The sequence below is a fragment of the Pleuronectes platessa genome, chromosome 16 (genome assembly GCF_947347685.1).
Source record: "Pleuronectes platessa chromosome 16, fPlePla1.1, whole genome shotgun sequence".
Classification (NCBI taxonomy): Eukaryota; Metazoa; Chordata; class Actinopteri; order Pleuronectiformes; family Pleuronectidae; genus Pleuronectes; species Pleuronectes platessa.
The window spans coordinates 16,926,576-16,951,837 of record NC_070641.1 but is presented as its reverse complement, the minus strand read 5'-3'; the positions used below and the strand labels follow the sequence as shown (position 1 = coordinate 16,951,837).

General features: G+C 45.3%; 1 protein-coding gene across 1 annotated transcript; it reads right to left on the bottom strand.

Moving 5' to 3' along the window:
• Positions 1-168: 168 nt before the first annotated feature.
• On the bottom strand, positions 169-25,016 carry tex2 (testis expressed 2). Its single transcript, XM_053443014.1, has 13 exons — positions 24,820-25,016; positions 23,114-23,202; positions 11,434-13,189; positions 10,205-10,405; positions 8,669-9,032; positions 7,544-7,842; positions 6,753-6,896; positions 6,529-6,628; positions 4,585-4,705; positions 3,916-4,032; positions 3,413-3,622; positions 2,669-2,789; positions 169-1,967 (listed from the first exon to the last, which is right to left on the bottom strand). Exons 3-13 carry the CDS (start codon positions 13,162-13,164, stop codon positions 1,818-1,820), a joined length of 3,558 nt encoding a protein of 1,185 aa, XP_053298989.1. The 5' UTR covers positions 13,165-13,189; positions 23,114-23,202; positions 24,820-25,016; the 3' UTR covers positions 169-1,817.
• Positions 25,017-25,262: the final 246 nt, after the last annotated feature.

The following is a 25,262-nucleotide window of genomic DNA, read 5'->3' as shown; positions in this document are numbered from 1 at the left end:
ATATTAAAACTTAATTTATTTGGAGTGTACTTGCAGTCCTAAATTTTAACAGTTTTGATATGTAATGAGTTTGTATACATATATTATTAAATAGATGGATCCTTATGAGAATCTGGCATCCTGTTATTTTTTGCCCTTTTCTGTCTTAATCACAAAGTGACGCAGTGATTCTTTACAAGCAAAAGGTTTTATTGATCCACAATGATCAGAACCATGACATTCTATGACATCACTGAACACAACAGCAATGTTTGATATTTTCACCACTGAAAATGAACAACACCAAAACTTGTGAAAACAAAGGGCATGTCTCAACGGACAAGAAATGGCACAAAGACTTTTTTTATCTCTATCCTCAAAACGATGCAACGAATGTGGTGGCTCACAAGGGAGGAATGTTTATTTTTAAAGGCACTTTCTGCCTCATACACTTTGCCAACACACACATTTTAATGTAAAACATGTAACGTAAAAAGTCACCTGGCAGATTACACATTTGCTGTCGTAGTTTATTGGTGTTATTCCTCTTTAATGTGTACAGTACAGAAATAACAGCAAGTCAATAATTTAACTAAATTAGCTGGATGTCTGCTGATATTAAATAATATGGCTAATATCCAGTATTACTTATCCAAATAAAACAGGAAGAGCCGGTATGTTTCTGACTCACTATTAACAGTTGAAGGGTTTCAGTCTCCTGCTGCTCCCTAGAAAAATTATCTTATGGATTTCCAGCTGTAATTATCCAAAATTCAAGTGTACAATCAGTGAAGTGGCCTCGGCGTGAGCACGGGTTAATTATCCGATTGCTTATTTGTCACGCTAACCTCATACAGGAGACCTCAAACAGGACTGAAAGATTGCTTTGGCAAGAAAAACAGAAAATTATTACTTTTGCTCACATCTGAACAGAACATCAAAAGAAGCATGTTGCGTAGAAGCACGACGTCAGTGAATAACATATTCCTGGAATGAGCTGGGGAGCTGCATTCCGATTTATACATTCATCAGACCTAGGCAATGTGTAGCTGCTGTGTTTGCTGATATATTTTAACTTACCCCACTAACATCCGTTTTAGCTCTAGTTCCTATACGACACAGTAAAAAGCAAACAGGCTGAACGCCATAAGTGTCCATAGCGGATTCAAACTGTCTTCGTACCTCCGCTCACGGCGCCGTTGATCTGTTTGCATATAGTAAGTGCCAGGCGGCTGGCACAGGCAGCAGTGTGGATGGGTGATAAATGAATCTTGATAACCCTGTGAAATGTGCAGTTAAATAGACGCAGGGGCTTCCAGCACAGTCATCTCTACGGTTCAGGGTTCTTCCCTCACTCAGACGTACACACCAGGGGCCTCAAAAGTTCTCGTAGAGTTACAGCAACAGTTAGCCGCTCGGTGAGAGAGGGCGCACACAAAGCTTCCACAGTACAACCACCGCGTTTGGTGCAGCTGTAGATCACAGGTATTATGGTTCTTCTGGTTGAATCGGATGGCTATTACTCGACCCACCCCTACACTCTTATTCGTTAAACAGCCTCAACGTGTATTTCATCTTACAATGAAACTTAATATTTTATGTCACACAAATAAAACAACTCTTTTGTGTTGCTCTCACTGGCAACAAATGATTGCGAGCTCGCCAGCACGTCCAGTTTTTGTGAGCGTGTCCACTGACATTTGCCCCAATGGGACAGGGTTAAGGGTAAAACCATCGGAGACATGGCCCAGTCAATTGCGGTTTTTGAGTGGGCGGGGACTTGTCATTTTGCCACGGTGATAAAAATGTCCATCAGCGTACGCTTTGACCAGCAGTCCTCACATGTCGCAGACCTCAGACTCCTCAGGCTCTGGGTCCTTCAAGGCATCGTTTGTCACAGTAACCAAGTTGGCATCTGAACGTGTGTCCATGGCAGAGTGCATTATGGGTAGCCACACGTCGTCCATGTTTGGCATCACAAATATTTTCTGTGGGAGGCAGAACAACAAGTAAAGTAATTTCAACGAGAAAAAAGGGAAGGAGGGACACTGACATTTATTCACAGGGTATTGTGAGTGTGTGGAGCAAGAACCATCGATTATAATATAATATAAAAGAGTCACATTAGATTATGTCTGTTAAGAACTGGAGAAAAAGACCTGATTTACACCAACTGCACATCCAGCCCACCGCTGTTATGTCTGGACACTGTTTTGGCATTTGTTGAAAGCCAGATGTACACACGCACCCACAAATGACACCCGTGCATGCTGCAACATGGTATTTTACTGGAGGCCTTGTTGAGGAGGGGGGGTGCATAATGGTAAGCCTCAGAGGAGACAGGCAGGGATAAATGCAGATGTGCGGTAGATCTGACAGGGACACTTTGCTGCAGCAGTTTGCAGCTGTGCCTCAGGGTCTATATCTAGGAGCGGGCGTATCATTACTTTGGTCTATATGAGAGGGGTGGGAAAGCCACAGGCACATTGTTGGAGTTGGGCAGCCATAAATCCATCCCACTCCACCTTTATATACTCAATTGTAACGTAGGGGGAGATTCTCTTTGTCCTCGAGTTAACTTTCAACTTCTCTGTGAGGTCTTTACGAAGCTTCCAAAGTGTACGATGGAATACGGCATCACCTCATAACTATGTCAGCATGCACAGGGTCCCATCTTCCCCCAGCCTACCTGGAACTCCTCATTCAGCTTCTTCTCTATCCAGTCAGTCACGTGAACGAGCGTGACCTCCCTCTCTCCCAGCTTAGGCCGCGCTTTCAGCTCCAGGTGAGGCGGACTCCGGAAACCATACCTGGCAGCCACGGGGAAACGTTCATGGGAAAAGTTATATAATCTCATACACGCTGAATTAGTATATGAAGAGTAACATACAAAAGGTTACTATTTCTTAAATAGTAAAAAGTATTTGTTTGTTGATTAGTGCCTCTTTTTTCATTTGAGGGATTTTGAGAGGCATAAGGAGATGAAAGCGATCAGTACTCACAAGCGGGGGGAAAAAGAACTATCAGAAAATATATAAATAAAGTTGGTTAATAGAAATATATGTTTTCTTTCAATCATCGGATTATTCTTTGTGGCACTTTAGGGGTCCTCACTTCCCGGTCAGGAACATCTGCTGTACATGCTGTCCACCGCTTCTAATTAAACTTGTGTGCTAGCTCACAGGGCTTATTTAATAATTCAATATTCCACGTGTATAATGAGAATACATGCGGTGCACTTTTGACCCCATTCTCTTCAATGTTAAGTATATTTATCTCAGCAGTGATTAAAAAATGTTTTTCTTTCATTGCATGCATGTCTAAATTTGTCCAGCAGAGTGCGCAGTGTTATTTCTCTCTCCACAGGTTTCCCACATGTTCACTGAGTTCATCCCTCACTCTTCAATGTCCTCCTCCCTAGAAGTAAACGTACCATATCCTGTCCGTGGGGGGAGGTGGGATGTTGACAGCCAGCGTCCCGCGGCACTCCTGCACCTCCACGGTGAGCAGCAGGGGCGTGTTGGACACCTCCTCCATCTTCTTCTTGATGAACTCCGTCTCTGTGGCCTTCTGGAAGTACTTCGACTTGGCTATCTTGTCCACGAAGCGCATGATCTTGCTGTGCCTGTGGCCTCCCACATAGCTACGTGAGCAGAGGGATGGGAACGGAGGAGGTGAGGAGGCAAGGAGTGAGTCAGATTCATAATTTATTCATAGCAACATCTCTTGCCACTCAGCACCCACAACGGAAAGAGAGGAGGGGGTTGTGTGACTTTGTGTTACATTAAGTCAGCACCAAGCTTTTAAACATGTTGGACTGAGTGGGTGGGTGGACAGAAAGAGCAGAACATTCTACTTCAACACATCAGTGGGATTTTATATCTGCACGTTTTCCATTCAGATATATGCCGATGTTGAAAAGACACATTTGCTCACCCCTCGCCTCCGGGCAGAATAGGTTTGTCGCTGTCGAGCTCCTGGGGATCCTCCTCGTCCGATGAGCCAGCGCTAGACGACTCTTCATCGCTGTCTGCCAGACAGTATGTCCTGGGCCTGAGCCTGTCTCAAACACACACACACACACACACACACACACACACACACACAGACACACACACACATTTGAACACACATTCCCTGTTGCAAAATCAGGCCCCCGATGGTTTTGCACAGAACCAATATGAAGCAAAACAACATCCCGGCTGATATAAATGACAATCGAGAACACAATGTATTGTTTGAGTGACATGCATTTGTGGGCATCTACTTTCAAACTCACCAGTTATAAGACAGATCCACAGTAAGCGTCCAGAGAGAGGGTACACACACAAAGATAAGAGAGGAGGAAGCAAAAGAAAAATGGTTGAAGCTTTGAAAAAAAACGATGTGACATATAATATTGCTCCATTTCAAATCTGTCCATTTAGCTCAGAGCTGTTTTGGTCAAGAGAATCATTCAAACATCATATTAAGTGCCTTCACTGAGAATGTACAGTACTATAAAACTTAAACAATAACCATGGAGGTGTTAAAACCCTTTAAGACATTTTTTTTTATCAGGCTCAGTTTTCTAGGCTGCATTATATAGAATTTACTGAATGTAACCATTCTTTCCCGTGCTCCCCAAGTCCCTCGCCCTCCTTCCCCAGTCGGGCCAGGTTCATCTTGGTCTCCAGTGTCATGAGGAAGGAGCCTGTGTAGGACAGCTCCACATCAAACCACAGACCTGGATTGAAAATGAGAGGTGACAAAGAGATATACATATAAATATAGAGAGAGTTCTATATAGAGAGAGAAAGAGTTTCAAAATCAAAATCAAAAAGAATGACAAACTCTGAAGGATAAAGTTTCTTTGAATAAACAAGGATTTCCTGCTTGGGGTCCGACTCCCCTGCAGAGCTGCTAGGAAGGAGACCTATCTGAAAATGTCAGCTCCAGAGCAGCGCTGCCTCCTCACTTCCTGTGTACGCATCAGGACGGGAGAATCAATCCGATTTTGATCCCCCTGCTGTTTGAATGAATCCTGACCCCCCCCACAGCTGATAATTATTTCTCTGCCTCCTCGCTCCTTCCTCCTCTTCATTTTCCACTCTCCATAAACACTCAGTGATTTGATTGTGTGTGTCAGCAGCGTCACACAGAAGCTAAATGCCAGTATTAGGTCAGGTCATGTCGGACAGTGTCTCCTTGTCTCTGTCTGGAACAGGAGACACAGGGGAAAGAGACAGACTTGTGGATTTTAGAGGAGACAACATATCCAGACCACTCACGTAACCACATGTACACTTCCACATAGAACTACAATTATTATTATTATTATTATTACTACAGTATATCCGATGAGGAACTTATGTTTTCAATTTGTACAACACCTCTCCCCCAATGTGAAATGGGATTTGCTCCAGCAGGTATAGAAAATGGATGAATGTTTAATTGGGTTACAACACACTCTATTATACATTAGATAGTTACATTATCTGTATGTCTGATGTGTGTGTACCCATAATTTGGTATTTCATCTCATGTCACGTGAACATGGAATTACACATAATTGTATGCATTCATACACAAATCTGTATTAACTGAAAATATGTATTTATTAACCCCCCTACAATGAATGTAAAAGGGAAAAAAACAATAAACAGTTGTCACAACACATCATGACAAATTATTAAATATTAAGTTATGGTATAAGGAGTGAATAATATGAGCCCTGCTTGGGTCATGCAGGTTTACATTGCAGCACTTCTTCCTCAGGACTCATTATGCACTGCTGATCAACTGCTGATGATTCGTGGGTATATATCTGTGGGTGTGGAGGTTCAGACAGAACATTAATGAGCATCTCAGACTCAGCCATTAAATGCAGCTGGCGGGAGAATGACTCATTACCGGCTCTCACAAGTGAAAAAAAAACAGGTAAAGCCTTTTCTCCGACGTCCTTAAACACGACGTTCAGGTGGACGAAGCCATCTTATGACAAATCCAGAATATGAACAGTGCAGATATGGAAACCTGCACATTAGATAATCTTTTAAGAAACCAGTACTACACAACCTGTCCCTCTTCTTTTCCCCCTTCATACACTTCTTATGTCTCATTTTCTCTCCAAACCAGCCGCCTCCATAGGAATCCATATGCTCTACATCTCTCTCCCTGTGCTGGACCAGTCCCTTTGTTGGGGCCCAAGGCAGGCGGCGGTGAGTCAGTGCCACCGTAATGGATGAGGGGGACCCAAGACGTGAAGTTTAATCACTGTGGCTTAATAGAGCGAGGCGTGCAGAGCAGCCAGACGCCAGAGGAGAGAGGGGGAACAGGGGTGGATGGGGGAAAATGTCCACATCCAGAAAGATGAAGATGTGTTGGGAAATGAGGCAGATGGACAGATTGAGACGGACAGAAAGGTGGGAGCATGTCTTGCCATAATGCCAGGAAAGCAATGTATAAACAGCCCTAGGTTAAAATGAAGGAGGGATGAAAAATAATAAATCTCTACAGCAGACCACCAGGATAGTCTGTGAAAGGCATGATGTAAGTTTCTCGACCTACCTTGGTGGTCCACTGAGGGTTTGGACGCTTGGAGAATCTTGGGGATGGAGAAGCCCATGTCCAGCTCTGTCAAAGTCAACTCGTTCATTAAGTACGGCAGCTGAAACACAGGAGACACAACTGAGACGTGAAAACAGACGACACAGACACACAGTTAGGGCTTGAACTGACCGTACTGGAAATTCATTATAGCTAGTATGATTCATACTAGCGTCAGTACCCACCCTGATTTTACTGAGCTTCATTTGAATCTTTTTGGAGACCACGTTGGCCCAGTACTTCTCTCCCAGGAAGTCCCAAAACATCCTCCCCAGGAAAGCGTTGACCCAGGCCTCAGGCTCCACAGTCTCTTCTGAACTCCTGCGTAACTGAAGGAGACACATACAGGTGTGTACTGCAGCTTCACCTTTCTTGACATTATTGGTTTAGGTCATGTATGATAACAGCATATATCAAGCTTGGGCTTCATCTAGGTATCTTATAACTCCAGCCAGATTAATGTGTTTTGTGTTGGTCACTTTTTTTCTCTCTTAGAAAACAATTCAGGAACATGGTGGCCAATCTTTAAACTGTTTTTTTCTTATCAAACACAATGTGCGGATCTAATGAAATGTAAATGAACCTATTTATACCTTCCATTAACATGCACTCTGTAAAAGCTGTTTACAGACATGCTCTAAACTCATGTTCTTGAAATTGCAAATGTCAGAGTCAGTTGCTCTAGGCTATCTTGTTTTTAGAATTGTCCACGTTGATTACTTTTCTAACACGCAACAGATGCAAAACTGAGAAAAAAACAAAAGAGTACAATTATCTCCGGATGAAAAAGAGGTGCCACACAGCTCCATAGTGCTACGGGTGGTCAAAAGCTCCACAAGGCATCTTTAAGAGACCATGGACTGACTTAAAGTGCAGACGTCTGCAGGCCTGGAGGTGTGGCACTCTATTGCACGTCCCCTCTTTGCTGGGTCTTGTGCCTGGGTCATGTCTTTTCAGCCTTTCCTCTGGCTCATACCTTTTTGGTAGTTTGGGGGCTGCTCTCAGGGCTGTCTGCGGGGCTGTCAGTGGCACTCGGGCTCCTCTGTGGTGCCTGGGGGTTGACGTATTTGGCCATGTAGACATTATAGTCCAACAGCATCTTCTGCTTCACCCCTCCGGTGAAGCCACAGGAGGGAGCCGTGGAGGTGGAGGCGGTGTCTCTGTGACGCGACTGTGGGAGCTCCTCCATGCTTTCCCGGCTGCTTCTCCTGCCGTCGGCCTCGGGGCCTCCGCCAGACTGGGTGCTGCTGCTGCAACTGTGGGAGGTCTGGAGGGCTAAAAGCACAGAGGGGGTGGGGGGTAGCAGGATGAGAAAAGTAAAGGAAGGTTAAGGTTCAGCGTGAAGATCTAAATTGAATCTAAAGGGTTAGGGTGAGGTGAGGGTTATCCAGCTGACACATACAACTTCACCACTAGATGTCACTAAATTCTACACACTGAACCTTAAATGTGATATAATTCGGCATCAACATTTTCACTCACTTCTATCAATCCATGATAATTTGCAAAACGTGAAAGCAATGCACTTTGTGTTTTTGGATAGTTGGCATCTTATCCCCTTTGTATCTATTTCTCAGTGCAACACTCTGAATCATTATGCTTTACAGAGTATGTCACGCAGCATCCTGTGATTCACATTAGCTCTGAAATAGTCATTTTCAACATAACTGCTGTGTGTATCCAGAAAACAACTCGATGCTCAAATCATCTTCCCAGTAATCCTGTTTACCCTGCACTGCTTTTTATCACTGGACCCACACAGTGCCAGTGTTTCCCTATGAATTGGCCCTTATCCTCGCAGGCTTATGCTGCACAGTGGAGACCAGTGCTATAATATGCTGTCTCTCTGTGCATGTAATCCTGCTGACCCATTCACACTCATCTGTTCGCTCCATTGAGGGGATTGCCGGTCCCTAAGCTGAGGCTTATGCATAGATCTGATGGTTGTGCAGTTACAAACTCAAGCGAATAGATATTCTGACTGTGGAGAGCGATGTGTGTCTGTGGAATTTAAGTGTGTGTGTGTAAATTCACCCATTTACAGTACTATTTGTATCTTGGTGTGTGATACTACATATGCACAGCTTAGTCACAAGCTCACCACTCTTGCAGATGCTAGGCAAACCGCCCCCTCTCCCATCCGACTTGGTGCGGGATGCCATCAGAAATCTCCGGAACCACTCCTCCTTTTCCCGGCCCGTCCTCCCAAACAGGTAGATTGTCAGATCACATCCTCCAGAAGCCGGTTTCTTGGGTTCCTCTGCTGATGTCGATCCTTCCGCCTTCTCACCTTTGTCTGTCCTTTCGAGCTTCTCACCCGGGTTTGCTGATTTGTCCTCGACAGCTTCAGACCTCTCTCCCTGGGCCTTGGACATGAAGTCCTCCTGCTTGGCCAACTCAATGCAAATAGGGTACTTTTTATTCCAAACTCTCTTCCGAGCCAAGTTCTGGGGCATAAGGTAGATCTACAGGGGCAAACAGAGCGAGTTCAAACAAATGCATGAAGATGATTATTGTAACACTGTTCTATTGTTGTTTTTCTTCTTAGGTTAGTAAAATGCCAGTATTTAAATAGCAGTACAACATCAACACTTTGTAGAGCACAGTAAAACTATACATGTGTGACACAATTGCACACATGGGTGTGACAGGGTAGCAACTGAGGATTTGAAGTGTTCTTAACATTTTGACCTAAACACGCATAACTAGCAAGTGCAGATGACTCATATATTATCTTTTCATATTTATTTTACCCCAAGCTCCATTTGTATTTGACTAGTCAACGTGAGAGTATGTCCTGTTTTGCCTAAAATTAGCCTCCGAAAATGCACATTGGTCGGGCTCTACTATGACATATCATGTGGCATAAATTCTTGCTCGACTTTAATTAATTTGATTGATCGATGTGGGCTTTCCTGAAGTATTAGCTGTGTTACCAGGGCGTTGTACTCGCATGGGATGGGAGAGACATTGACATTTTATAAGCGGTAAAAATGCACGTTCAGAAAAACCTTAAATTGATCGGAAAAAAGGAAAATCCAGCTTCTATAAATGCAAGTAACTATCTAGAGTATCAATTCAGAGTAGAATGACCGTTGCTCCACAACACACTGACGTGAGAAATGTCTTCTCACTGTCCTGCCCTCAGATATGCAAAACCATTGAGACAAGGCACCATTACACAACACACAGGGTCAGTGACCTGTGATATTCACCCAATGTCTATACACAGTGACTCTGAAAATAAGTAGGTTTGTCACAGAACATGACTTATTAGCATGATCATGCACTCAGGCAAAGGCAAATGTGAGAGGGCGTATGCTTAATGTCACAATCTCTTTAGCTTATCATCAAGAACTCAAATACACTTGACACACACACACACACACACACACACACACACACACACACACACACACACACACACACACACACACACACACACACACACACACACACACACACACACACACACACACACACACACACAAACACACACACACACACACACACACACACACACACACACACACACAAACACACACACACACACACACACACACACACACACACACAGTTAACACATTAATATCCTCTTTATCTCTTATGTCGACATCTCTCTACACCCAAGACCAACCTTGCTGTCGGTCAGGTCGTAGATCTTCTGGCTGATGTAGGTGACGTCAGGTTTAGGCTCATTGTGTGTGGCACGGCGGGAGATGTTCCGGTTGGGCTTGGACAGACGCAAGACGGAGTCCTCTAGACGGACGTAAACAGAGTGGGTCAGGGTGGCATGGTACATCTCCGGGTCATAGTTGTGGATCTCATTCATCCAGCCCTGAGAGATTGTAGGACGGAGGAGGGAAAGGGTTTTCATTACCGAACCAAACATTTGCTTCCAAAGCACAGACACACATCAGACCCTCTGTACAACAACCTTAACACCTTCCACAACAAACTCAGCAGAGCGCACACTTCCATCAAGGCCCAACTAGATCTGTGGGGGTTTAATGGATGTGCACCAAAATACACACTCTCATAAATATCAGTACCCTTAACAAGCCAAACTATTTTCATCAAGATCCATCAATTAGTCTCTAAGAGGAATAGTTGGAAAAATCTCAGACTGTTAAAGAAAGTGAAAAAGAAAAATCCTGGAACTGCCCCCTCATCTGGATCCGCACCAGAATTTAAAGGGTTCTTCCCCCCCTACACAAAAAGGAAAACATGACCTCCTTGGCAGAGGTAAAGATAACATGGGACATCCCACACCCAAGTCTTTCTTGATCATCAATAGAGGGAGGGCACAATGAAACTCTGGTGTTACCCCCCTACTCGTCTGCTTTCGGGTCTGTTATTCATATTTCAATATCAAATTTTGTACGGCTGCAGTCAGAGCTCCTCTTTTGGAACAGCTGTGCGCTGTAGCCAGGAGGCTCTGCTATACAACATCCCCATAAAGGCACACACACAACTTCACATGCTTATATAACTCCATCAATCTGCTAAACATCACAGAGTGAGGCACAGAAAGGGTGAAAATATGGTTCTGCTCTCATCTGATAGTTTGATTTAAAATGTGGCCATAATAGGAGGAGAGGTGTAATGAAACCTCAGCATGCTGCTGCTGGTCCCCATGAGGCCGTAGAGTTTAATTCTTCTACCTCGTCAGTCCCAGTGGATGCTGGGTGAGCAGAGCCAATTCAATTGCAGGAAGAGCGGAAAATTCCACATGGTGTGAAAGGGTGATCAAATTACAGAGCAGAGAACTTATAAGTCAAAGAACTCATTGCTGGATGAAAACTATAATTTAGTATACAAATTTGAAGTTAAAAGCCTTAAAACAACATCCATGCTTTTTGTCACCTTGAATATTCCTGGTTCTTTTATATCCAACTGGGCCACGTTCCAGTGTCCTATCCCCCCCCTCCCTCTTCTCGTGCCTGATGAGGAGCGGCGAGGAGAGGACAGCCAGAGGACCAGTAAGGCCAACATGAACCCGGCTGCTATGCCATGCACCACTGCAGATACACAGGGTGGCACAGGAAGGACTAAGTACAAGTACAACAACTGTGTTAAGAAGAGGAGTCCAGTCACAGGCACAGTGTCCAACTCCTCCTCCGCTTTCTCCTCCTCCTCGGCATCGAGTTCGCTGCACAAAACAGTGCTACCAGCGTGGGGATGTCGGGACCGTGCAGATTCCCCATCTGGTGTCTCAGTACCAGCACTCAACTCAAAGTCTTCACTGTACAGTTCACAGAAGTCCTCGTCCTCCTGTCGAGCAACCAGAGCTGACATAGAGCAGCGGCCCAGAGTGAGAGACGGAGACTTGTGGAAAGTGGACGAGGAGGCCTGGGTGGGGGCTGGGGATGGGAAGGAGAGAAAAACTGAGTCTGGGCCTCTGCCTGTGGGTGTCTCGTCCTCTTCTTCTCCTTCTGTCCCTTCCTCCTCCTTGATGCTGTAGTTGCTTGTACCTTCTGCATGTCCGTTTACTGCCGTCACTGCGCTCAGCTCGGACGCACTGGAGGAGAGAAATTTTGCGCGATGAGCAGCGCTTCCACCTGTTCCCGCGCCAGACTCATCCCCAATGATCTTACTAAAAAGCTGCAGGGGGTCTGACATCACCTCTGACAGCCGCCGCTTGGTGTCCTCTATCCTGGCCTCCACCTCTTGGACCTTGAAGAAAGACCTACCATCTGGGGACATGATCGGGGAAGAAGGGGCCGTTTTGGAGTCTCTACCTGCTTTAGTGACAATGACGGGGCTGGAGGAGAGACGGGGCTGGGAGAACTGCTTGAAGAGCTGCATGTTTCGGGGTGGAGGCCGATGGGATGGCTGAGTTTGCTGCTGTTGCTGATGAAGATAGTGATGAAGAGGACCCTCTTGATGTTCGGCCTTTGAAGTGTCCGTGGATAGAGACTTAACAAAAGATTTCATTAAGTGCCGGTGCCGTGCTTGGGGTGGTGCGACAGTGGTGGCAGTTGTGGATTCTCGAGATTCAACGTCATTGGACAAAGACCTGACCAGGCTGAGAAAAGGCTTGGAGGACGACAGCGCTGCTGACTTACAAGGGGAGGAGGCACCGGAGCTTGTGGATGGAGGATTAGCTGTGGGTCGGTCTGAGGGCCAGGAGGAGCTGGTAGGTGGGCTGGAGCTCAGGTGAGAGTGGGTGGAGGTGGGGATAATAGTCATGGCTGCAGAGGGTGTGTGTGGCTGAGGGTCGGAGGGTTGCACAGACAGGGTGGTGGATGAAACAGGGAGCACAGCAGATCCAGAGCAGGCTTCTGCTACTGCGGCTTCAAACTGAAGCTCCTCTATTGCCTCCATGCCCGTGGTGACAGACTGGTCATCAGGCCCTGAAGCTTCTGGGCCTTGCAGTCCGTCTGCCCCATCCACCTCAAATTTAGCTTCAACTGGTGCCCCGTAAAGCTCCTCTTCCTCATCGTCCTCCTCCTTCCCCAGGGCAGAGAAGTGGATGGTGATGGTGTCACGAGAGAGGGAGCGCTGCACCTGCAGCTTGGGTCCAGGGGCGTGACGAGGGGGAGGGGTGTCAGCATGATGGCCACTTCCCTTGCTGCTGCTGCCCTGACTGCTCATCACCACCCTGCACAGGGCTCACAGCCTGGGAGAGACAGATGGAGACACAAGCAATTCACAGTTAATAACAACAGAAACAGATAAACACTGATCTGAAACATCAGAGCAGGGAAGGAGGTTGAGAAACTGTAGTGCAAATCAACGACGTCACTGCACACACACACACACACACACACACAGACACACACACACACACACACATACGCTCTAGGACAGGGGAGAACAAACTCTATCTATGCTAATGTAAGTGGACTGGACAGGTATGTCCACGCTCCCCGATCCATTAGCTCTCGCCTGTAGCTGACAGACTGACTCACTCTCAGGCCTGGCCTTTCTCTGTTTTGCCTGCACCCATACTTATTCACTTATTCACCCCCACTATGGCATCATGATTAATGGGTTACCTCTGAACACACACGGCCTGAGGAGGAGGGCCATCAACATTTCAGATGACTCCATCCTCCACAGGGCGCAGACGGCAGATGACTAAATGCCGTGTGGTGGTGCACAGGAAAGTCGGCTACAACAGTGGATTCATGGACATTTATTCTTCTCTTTATGAACTTAAAAACGCTTTAATTGATTTATTTTAAACACTGAAACCACATCACTGACACAAGCTGTTTTCGAACTCATAGGAGCAGTGAAGTCAGTATAGTATAGTAAGCAGGGTTGTGGCAATTAAACCAAAACAATGTGCTGAAAGATGCTACAGTGCTCTGCAGAGATGAAGCAGACTGCTGAGTCTGGTGACACTTTCATGAGGGTTTTGTCATTGTGAGTAACACTAAACTTAGTGATTTAGCCAAAAGTCTGTATATAAATATTGATTGTTGATTGGGATTTAATATGATACGGTTATAATATTATTATAACTCATTTATATCTATTGCTTAAGCATTGTTATGTTACTGCCCATTGTATTAGTTGTCTCTGTCTTTGAGTATTTAAATTGTATATATTACCATGGTGTGATACATGTTGTGTAATGTCTGTGCCTAATTGGGCCCTAACATAAACAAGTGCATACATGTGACAAAGCTTCCTTCCCCCAGCCGAGCATGACAACATGCAGGAGATAATCACACAACAAAGGAGCTGTTCAGCTTCAGTGATCTGAAGAACGAAGTGTGTCTGGTTCAGCCTCAACAAAGCAGAACCAAAGTCATTCATCAGGCGGGGATTTCACTGAACGAGGCCTCATGCTGTTTCCTCATGCCTGGTTAGTATTATCAGACACATACACACACAGTCAGTCTGCTTGGCTTTTTCATCTTCAGCTGTGAAGGACGGACAGAGGCAACAACAAAAGTGTTTAGCACATGTGATTGTCTGCGTTTCTGAGAAAGCCTCAGCGCCCCTTGGGGCTCTCTGGTTGGCACCGCAGCTCCAGACATTGTATTTGCTGCGATTGAATAACAGAGCATATGACTATCCTAGGCAGCCATCACTCCGCTCTGCTACAATTGGGTTTTTGTCTGTGTCATTTTGAGAATAAGTGCGTGGTTGTGAAGTGTAATTCAATTAAAGTCAGCAGAATGGCAATGGTGGAGAGAGAGAAAATGGGGAGGATGACACAACAAAATTGATGGAGAGGAGAGGGTAAATGAAAAAGTGGGGAGACAGAGTCATTTAGATGCAAGTGGTTGTTGTTGTCATTTGAGCCTGAAGGACGGATGGAGAGAATATGGAGGTCGATAGGGTTCCAAGTTTTCCTTTGGTCAGCTTCAAGGAGGAGGCAGTCATACAGAGAGGAGAGGAGAGGAGAGGAGAGGAGAGGAGAAGAGAATTAATCAAAGCGAGCAGGGCCACTCTAATCAGCTAGAGCCAGCACCATGGGAGACGAGAGAGAAGGGGAGGGAGGTTAAAAGCAGCCGGGTGAAAGAATAATATGAGAGGCTGAACAGACAGGAAAGACAAAGGGAGCAAAGTAAGCAAGGGAACATGAAGAGAAAAGCAGTTAAATGGGCAAAGAAAACCTGTGCACTGAGCGACTGCTATGTTAAAAATGTTTTAAGGGTGTCATCCAAAATACTTCCTCCTCCACATCTAAAATCCCTCCCCACCCAAATGTCCTGCTTCAGCTCGAAATACACCGACACCATTAACGTTTACTCGTCTCCTTGCAGAAAACACATAAGGAAGGAGGAGTGGTGGAGAGAGGGAAGCTCAGAGCGAGAGATGGAGATGTATTAATGGTCCAGAGTTTGTGCCGCCTTCAGCATCTTGTCTCTCTCTTCCCTGAGCGGAAAGAACTGAAAAATGACTTATTTACTGTATTTCCCTTACTCCATTAATTGATTCAACAACCCCAGCAAAAACCAGGCATTCTCTACAGTGTTATTTTGTTTGATTATTTTCTTCTAGCTCCATCACAGCTAAAACCACATGAGCTGACACACTGGGCCTGACAGATGCTGCAGCAGATTTCAAGTGTCTACTCTTCAGTCTCGTTCTTTCCTTTTCTTTGACAGACACTCACCTGCTTTCCCTTCTCCTCTCTCTGCGTTTGATGGACGGATGGATTCTGAACTGTCACACATCCTGACAAATATCCCCCTGCCCCAAGGAGGCGTGTGGAGTGGGAGGGATGTGTGTGTGAAAGAGTGTATGTGTGTGTGTCCTCTTTTATTACCTGTGAGGACCCACTGTCCTTACACAGGGGTCACACGACAGCAGAGACTGCGGATAGACTTGAACATTAAGGGATTATTGTTGAAATATGCTCATTCACTTCCAAGGGGCAACAGCCAGGCAGCGCCCATTTACCTTAGCTTAGCACAAAGACTGGGAACAGAGGCAAGCAGTTAGCCTGTCTGGCTCTAACCAAAAGTAACAATCTGTCTGCCAACATCTCACAAAAAAATCTGTTTGCTGTTTTACAGACGCAATCATTTCTTGGCCAGATTAACTTGCAGAGGGTCTGACTGTCTCCTGACCGTGTTTCTGTACTTACTTTGTTGTATTCAATAAAAATCTGATACTACTTAACACCTCTTCAAATAACAGTGTGCCGATGTAATTTGGATTCATCAGCAGGTGTCGCGGACAACTTCGACATGACGTCCACCGAGGAGGGAGGTGAACTGAGCACGCCGAATATCCACTCCACAGAACAAATGAAAACGGAAAACGTGGAAACTGAAATGATGGCTGGCGTCGGGAGGAGCATGGTGAGCGGATGACTGCGTGGAAAATGGGGCAGGAGGCAGAACGGAGAGCAAGTCGAGTAAGAAGTGAGTCAGCGAGGCAATAAAAAGGGGGGAGGGTGACAGGGGGAAGATTGATTGGGCGAGACAGTGAGATGGGAGATGAATGCAGGGCGTGCAGGGAGAGGCTGATGGAGCAGTCGATCGTCACTAACAGCCCCAAGACACATACATGCATAGAATCTTGAGTTTTCTCACTATCAAGTGCACACACGCACAAACACACACGTATGCACACAATAAATGAACACCGTGGTCCCATGATGCATGGAGCTGCCTGGATGCAAACAAACTGAGACAGAGAGAGGGAGAAGGATGGAGTCAGGTACTGAGCAAAGAAGGAATCACACGTAACAAACACACACCCCAGAGTTTTCTACAGGCTCCGCTGTTCTCTCCAGGGAGCACAGGTCCCCGTCATCACCAGCCCCCTGGTTCCACCACACACACGTAAACAGGCAGATATACTTCACTTTACAGCAGATAATGGAATTGAATATATAAAGGTCACAGTGAGTGAGAAACTAATGGTGTCACCGGTTGTTGTCAATGAAAAAAGGATGAGACGAGACAAGAGAGAAGAGGAGGGGCACTGGAGACAGAACGGCTTCATGCAGACGGAGCGATGGCTGGATCGTCGTTACCACACCAACAAAAGACATGTTAAAGGGGACATATTATGCCCATTTTACCACAGTTGATATGGTTCCTTGGGGTCTTAATGAAATGTCTGTAACATATTTTGGTCAAAATACCACAAGGATCATTTTAAACAGCACCCTTTTTACCCTGTCTAAAACAGCCCTCCTCAGATTGACCTGTTTTGAGTGCCCCGCCCCCCTCACCCCCGGTGAGCCTGGCTGCGAGAGCCCTAGCTTCCCAGCGCAGCCCCACAGTGGGAGCAGTGGGAGCTTGAGCTGGCGCAGCAGCAGCATCCTTCCACACTGTTGAGTCAACGTTTAGATGTGTCCCGGGGGTCCCTTGTTTATGCGGCCACTTAAATGTCTGACGAGTAGCAGCAGCGAGCTAACGCTAGCAGGGGTCCACCGGCCCGGTTACCTCACAAGCTAACGCTAGCTGGGGGGAGCCCCCAGGGAGCTAGGGGCTCGGCTCTAGCCGGCTCCCCAGCTAGCGTTAGCTCGCTCATCCAAGGCCATGTAGCGAGACTCACTACAGGAGCACGGTGTGACTATGACGTTTATTTCGGTCGTATTCCCATTCTACGCACTCCGGCGTATCGTTTCTGAAATAGAGGAACCACAACAAATCGCGGGAGTTGTTTTTTTCCAGAGTATTTGGGACGGTAGACATGCCAGATACCCAAATTAACGTGTAGAGCACTACAAATGTGGAATTTCCATAATATGTCCTGTGATGGCCGCACCAGCAACCACACACTGACACTCCGAAACATGGTGGTAACTTCTTGATTTCTAATTTGCTTAGTTGTTTGTTTTTGCACACGCACCCACAAATAACTGGACACATTTTGATTTCATACAACATACTTTTATTTGTTAAATATTTTCTTTCTGTGATAATTAATTACGTTTTCTTTGAGTTACCAGTTCCTGGGGGGTTGTTTCTGGAGTCATCTGGCCATTCAGCAAAAGGAGGCCCAGCTGCAGCAGACCACCTTAAATGGCTGTGAGTCCTAATTGGACTGCACCATGTCTATTGCCATCATGGGGAAGGACATTGTTGCCTTATCTATATTTGTAATTGTTAAATCTTTAATTATTGCTTGATATTTATATTTATTTCATTTTCCTTAGTTAATATTATATGGTCTAATACGGGGATGTTATGTTGTGGTGGTAGTTTGTTTTCAACGTTATCATGTCTGTGTATCCCCCTCTATGTTTTGAGTGGCTTGACAAGCCACCATATATGTTCCCATCTCTCAGTCGAGAGGGGGGGTTTTCTGTTGAGATGCTGTCAACTGGTCGCCAGCTGCTGCTCGAGGATCATTTACCTTTTTACCGGTTGTGAGATTTTCTTTTTACTTTTTGTTAATGGAAACGGAATTAAAAACAACTTTTCGTTCAAAGAAACTCTGTGGCTCTCTGGTCTTCCTGCTTGGTCCCTCACATGTCCCCTTTAACAAAAGATCTACCCTTTGTCGCCTCACCTCATCTGTTAAGGAAACTCTGACCTGACTCAGACAGTGAGGAACCAACAGGAGCAGCCATTCTTAAAATAGACCCAGGTGGGTGGGGGTGACATGGGTGGGCGGGGCTTAGTCCCCTAACTCTGGGCTGGCCAGTCAGAGCTCGCGCTGGGGGGACAGAGAGTTAGATGGAGGAATAAATGGATTTGTGTGCAGAAAAGAGAGAGAAAGGCCGAGGACAGAGCCTCCGGGGAGATGACTGACTTTCCAGGAAAAAAAAGAGAAAGGGATGGAAGCACGAAGCTGTGCGCGTGGCTGCTCTATCCACAGCAGCAACACACAAGCCAGTGCTCTAACAATTACTTTCATTATCAAGCATGTCTATAAATGACTATATCAATCACTTAGTTTACAAAATTCCCCAAAATGGTTTAAAAGGAGACGGCCCAGCCCAACCTTTCCACCAACCTAGTTTAGACCATCGCACTTGCCAGCTTAGTCTGGACCAAAATAACAGGTGTGAAAGGTTCCTCGGTTCAGACCACATGCAGACATCAGACACACACCCATCCATTAACCAATTAGTGTCAAGTATAGATAGACGCAGCCTATGTAGGCAGATCTCATGTTAACACTGTTACAAAGATGGGAACCTTGGTTTGAACCATGTTACAGACTTTAGATGTGAAAACCAGTAAACCAGTGGAAAAATACACTGAAGAATCTGTAAGAGACTGTTGAGGCAGTATATTATTGCCATTTGTCCTTGAAATACTTTTGAATGATTAACTAGCCATAAACTATTGTGAATTGTTAGTTGTCAATTATTCTAGTAAATGAATCAATAACTTCAGTTTGTATCATTAATCACCAAGTTAAACACATTGTACAGGTTAAAGCAGGAAATCCTGTCAAACAGTGTATCTATCACATTATGTAGCACACAGTTTTTAAGTTAGATCAACCCAGCGTCAAATAGGAATCTGTAATTTTGACTTTGAATTTCACAGAAGGGAACCTCCATCATATTGACCGTGAACACCACTGACTGCCTGACACTCGATATTAATGTATGATGTGTCAATGGGCCTCTCGGTCCAACATCTACTTGAGCAACAGCAACAAACACACGCAACCAAATCTCCAGTTGCACACATGAAAACTGTGCCCAGAAATCAACATGATCCTGTTTGAGCTCAGGCAGCATCAGCTGGGAACACTGGTGCCGAGCAGCCTCGTCTCAGAGAAGAGGAGGAGGAGAGGGAATAAAGAACAACAATAAAGACAACAGCCAGGGAGCTGCCGGGCTGGATCAAACCGGTTCTCTTCACCTCCTCTCTCTCTCTCTCTCTCTCTCTCTCTCTCTCTCTCTCTCTCTCTCTCTCTCTCTCTCTCTCTCTCTCTATAACCCAGCATCCACCGACGACACGTCAAGCCTCACTGTCGGGTGGTTGCCATGCCAACGCTGAAACTTTCATCTTGCTCTGCGCTTATTCCAGCGTTCCTGTTTGGAAGAGAAGCTCCTCCTCACCATACAGCCCCGGTGTTCTAAAGGTCAATGAAGGACAGGGAAGGGTTGTCTCTGAGTGTGTGTGTGTGTGTGTGTGTGTGTGTGTGTGTGTGTGTGTGTGTGTGTATTTACACATGATGCCGCTGAATTGGGAAACACGTATTGAGCAATTAATAATTTGTGTAAAAGCTGCTCGACAACCTGCAACCAGCCAGAGGGTTTGGTATTGTTCATAATCCACCCAATGACATGATGAATGGAGGGATGAGGGGGGGAGACATGGAGAACAGAGACAGGGAAAGGAAGGAAAACATCCCGCGTGGGTCTTTTTTACAGACTAAGTTTAATATTAGAAATGTGGCCCATAAGAGTTGATTAATTTGTAATCAAAGGCCTCAAAATGAAGAGAGGGAGAGAATTACAAGTGGCTAATAAGAGATAGTATAACATTTGAAATTAGTATTCGTGGGTTGCTGTGTGAAGTTGCGTTTATCCTTTGGGGAAAACTCTTTTGAATTAAATTTACATTCATGCCCGTACACTGTATTTACCCCGAGCGACTCCTGCTACAACCCCAGCATCAGAACTGTCTGGAAGATCGACATCTTTAGAGAAATGTAGGACAGTGAAGGCAGCTTTAAATATCTGATCCATTTTATTTCTCCCCCTCATCTTTGACAGTGATGTGCCCAAACAATAGAGGCATCAGCACACAGACTGAGCAGAATTTGCAGATTAGTTACATGGAATAACACGGGGTGGATTTCCATCAGAGGTTCTGTGGAAACGTGTAATCTTGACTGTATTTAACGTTCTGCCTGTGTCTCCCTCAGCCTCTGCAATCCATTTTCATTTTCCTGACATGTTCCAGAAGGGCTGTATGTGAGAATGCACATGTCAGAGTAACATTAAAACAACCTCAAAAATCTAGTTTCTCTTGAATTTGGAGACTATGTAGTTCCCGGAAACAGCTGGGGGGGTCTGGGGTATTAGTTTTACTAAATGTTACTCAAACAGTATATCAGGATATTCTGAGTTTTGGATTAATACAGATTCAATGTTGTGTAGTAGTGAGTAAAGAACAAGGCACTCAATGTAATTATGAAACTCAATGATATGATTTAATGAGTTATTTTAGACATTAAAGAATCTCTGTTGTGCAGAGGAATAAGATATTTTGGGGTTTATCTACACAGACGATGTGTAAAACAAAAAGAGAAAATATAGACTATAAACTACTTTATTCTGGTACTTCACTGGTCACACACACACAACAGGCTTGCGCAATAAAAGTATAAATTCTGTTGGCAACTCAAATCTCTGTGTGTGATCGAGTCAACAACGACTTCCTCCTTTCTCTCTAATGTCAATTTCCTGTTTGGCGAGATAAGAAGAGGTGTATCCTCTGCAGGTTCACTCACAGTATTTCTCCAGCTGCAGCGAATCACCACTTACATCACTGCTCAGCTCTGGAGCCGAGTCTGTGCTCTGTCAGTGTGCTTTTATTAAATTCATATCCTGGTGAATAGCTGGTCTCACACACAAACACACACACACAGACACACACACGGCAGCGTCAGAAGCCATTAGCTGTGACACTTGTGGCTGCTCATCACAGTGACAAGAGCCGCTGGCTGCTCGGCTGGCCTGCTCATTTAAAATCACCGTGTGTGATAAGGTGCATATGTACAGTGTGTGTTTGAATGCAGTAAATACATGTGTGTTCCATCCACATCAAAACATGATTCCGTAGAAAATGATCTTGTCCACCCGTCTTTATGCACTTTGCACTTTCGGCAGCATTTAACGTCAGCAACACGTCCATCTTCACTGTTGGGTTTCTGCACTTTCTTCCCCAGAGCCCCAGTCCACAGACACAAAGCAGCACATAGCCAGGCTATAGTGTAATTGGATTTTGGAGGGTTGCTCCCCCTCAGCAGTAAGAACTGGTTCTCAGATCTGAATCCCAGTTAATCCGGAAGGTGTTGGAATGGGTTGAGGTTCCACAAATGTGCACTTAAGTTCCTCCAAAGCAAACAACTGTTTCTTTATGATTCTCACTTGTACATGTGGGCATTGTTATATTGATAGAGGAGAGGGCATTCCTACACAACCTCACAGAGGAGGCACTTCCCATCATCTTACCATGAAGCCACCTGGTTTCAGCATTGAAAAGGGGAAATATCCGATATGTTTGCATTCAACTCCTGTCTCGTATATAAAATTAAACAATAAAAGTGATGTGAGTAGATGCTACAACAGTATTTTGTACATTATAAAAGGAGAACTTGTGGTTTGACACTAGCTGGCAGAAACATGCACGTAATATAAATACTATTACATGATTTTATAGTGTGTTGCGCTACAGTGGTTACTGTTCTGAACTTCCTCTTGCACCTAGCACTTACAGCACTTCTCTAAATGTTGTCTCTCCAAAGTTGTAAAACCCAAACTGGTTCTGGGAGTGCACACACATGCACACACACACGCACACTCACACACACACATGTACTTTACACTGTCTTGACCAGAGTAATATGGCTCCATAAGGGAGAACATACAACATATGTGTGTTAACACTGACCCAGCATCTGAAACCAAGAATCACATTTTTTTTTGGTGGTTTTCATTTTTTGATGTACTTTTTATTTTTTTACTTCTCTGTGGATCTCCAGTGTTCCAGAACGACGGCCTTGTGACAACCTATTTTTAGTCACTCGAACAAAACCTTATTCAGACGGTCCAGCTGCCACTGTTTGCTTTTACCCTCACAGAAATTTGTGTAATTAAGCTGCAGAAAGAGCTCTGGACGTGTGTGTACAACACACACCTTTATATCGGGGACGGAGCCATGCAATGAGGAACAAGGTCAAAGATGTGAATGAGGTCTGGGACTGAGTGAGCGTCGTCGGGATGGAGGGGACACGAGTAGGGAGAAGAGAAGTGAGGCGGGGGAGAAGCCATTCAAGACCATGGATCAATTTGAGCACTTCCCCCCTCCCACACATACACACACACACACACACACACACACACACACACACACACACACACACACACACACACACACACACACACACACACTCACACAAGGTCAAAGAAGGAGATGAGGAGTCTTACCTTGAGATTCTAGCGGCATTCAATCTCTTCCCGCAACACAACCTGCATTGACACACACAGCACAGCCATGGATCAGGGTCCTAGCATGTCTGGGAAAACGGAGACGGACATAAATTTGTTTTAAAGGTGGACATAAAGTGTCTTACTGGCACTTGACACATCTTGTGCTACTAGTATATCTTATTCACAATCCCCAGTTTATCTCCTGGGGTGTAACAATAAATTAGTCGACAGCTGATATTGATTTTGATAATGAAAGTAAAAATGACAAACATGTTTTTCCTTTTAAAAACCAGTAATGAGCAGAAGAGATTGATTCAATGGTCACAGTCATTAACTGAAAGAATAATCAGCAGATGAATCATAACATAAAATAAAGGTTAGTTCATGTAAAACGATACAAATGTCGTTAACTTGCAATTTTATGTTTTGTAAAAGCGGCTTCACATTTCAGTTTGACATGAGGGGTGAAGATCAGACCTTTGTGAGCCCTGGATATTAGAGATGCCCTGATACCGATACCAGCATAGAAATGTCTCCCATACTGCAGAAAATGCCGGGTCAGGCCCTGGCGAGTATGTGAGTCTATTTCCTGATCCGATATGTCTTTAATGTATATCATTTCAATAAGATAAAACTACGAATCAAAGACCTGCGAAGGGCAGCAGCAAACTTTGGAAACCGCATTGAAGAGACGTGATAAACTGGACAGCTACAAAGCTAGAAGGATACTTTGACAACGTTTGTGGAGTTCATTGTTGTGTAGTCCTATGTTTCTTGATTTGTGTACTTTTTCAGTTATGACTTTCAAACTAGAGAATACAAGAAGTTCTATTGCATTTATTCCTCGGATGTGTTTTTCAAAGGGTTTAACCTGAGCCAGGTCATAAAAGAAACGATAGCAATCATCACTTCCATGCACTGGTGTTGTCTCAGTACTGAGCATCGGCTGATACACAAATTTTATCGTATTCCTTATCGGGAAATACAAAATAGTATTGCAAGATCTCTGCTGGACATGAAACATTATCACTCACTATATCACTGAGCTAAGTTCCCTAAGGATTGTCCATCACTTTATTAACATGAGGACACTGGGCAGAGAAGAGAAACAGGCCCACAGCGAGTTCTGCCTGGAATAAAGAAGGGATTTTGGGTCTGATTAAGTGTCACAGGGATGAAAGCGGAAGTGACTGTTGATCTTGTATGACTGTGATGCTGTGGGCCTGTTATTAAAGAGGAGGAATCCGGCGGATGGAGGAGAAGTGGAGTGTTCACAGCAGGCGATGGGATAATGAGCTCAACAGATGCACCAGCCGCCTACAGAGAGCAACACGTCCTGGAATAAAACAGTTCCACGTTCCTCAGCTGTGGTTTACACTGGGAGGGATGTTGTTCATGTTTCTGTAATTAATAGGGAAATACTCACACACAGACATTATACTGTGACTATAGCATCCACACAGCTCCATTTAATGTGCCTGCTGTGAGTGGAAGTGAACATTACTGCAGCTCCTCTGCTTTTCTTTGCATTAAAAACACATTTCAAGCTGCTGCTCTTCCATCTCCATCCGTCCCTTTGTCCTCAACACAACTCAGCCCTGCTCCGTGTCTGACTGGAGGCGGACCGTGATGCCCCTGATCCACGGAGCAGAAACAGCTGACAGAGAAGACATCGCAAGAAAAACATCGAATAATAATCTCACCGTAGTTATCGCATCATCCTCCGCCGGTGGCTCGCTCCTCATCCAAGCTTCGTGTCTGCGTAATGAGGAGGGAACTGTGCGTGGTGCGCTTTTATCCGCAGCCCGGAGCCTGCATGCATGCGGGGGGGGACCGGAGCTCGGCGGGTAGCCCGGGGCTGGCTGGCTGTCTCTCGGGTTCTGTGGCCTGTGCAGCCCGGAGAAGAGTCCGAGCAGCGCTGCAGCGATCCGACGCGACCCTGACTTCACGTCGCTAGAATGCACGACATCCGGGCGCGTATTGTTTTGGTGAATGGGAGCTGGTGAGCGCCACACCCCCCTTTACCTCAGCATCCACACGGTGCCTGCAGCCGGAGCAGCCTCCCCTCGGCGATCCGGTGAATCATGTTGGTTTGCGTTGCAGCAGGAGAGGGTTGAAATGCGTCATGGCGTTGCAGTGCGCGGGT

What these genes read in the sequence shown, in the direction of transcription:
- tex2 (XM_053443014.1), bottom strand. Translation starts at nt 13,164, where the DNA reads ATGAGCAGTCAGGGCAGCAGCAGCAAGGGAAGTGGCCATCATGCTGAC. An exon ending in GCCCCCAAACTACCAAAAAG is followed by an intron (nt 6,897 to 7,543) that starts GTATGAGCCAGA and finishes TGTCTCCTTCAG; the next exon opens with TTACGCAGGAGTTCAGAAGA. An exon ending in GGGGAGCACGGGAAAGAATG is followed by an intron (nt 4,033 to 4,584) that starts GTTACATTCAGT and finishes AGACAGGCTCAG; the next exon opens with GCCCAGGACATACTGTCTGG.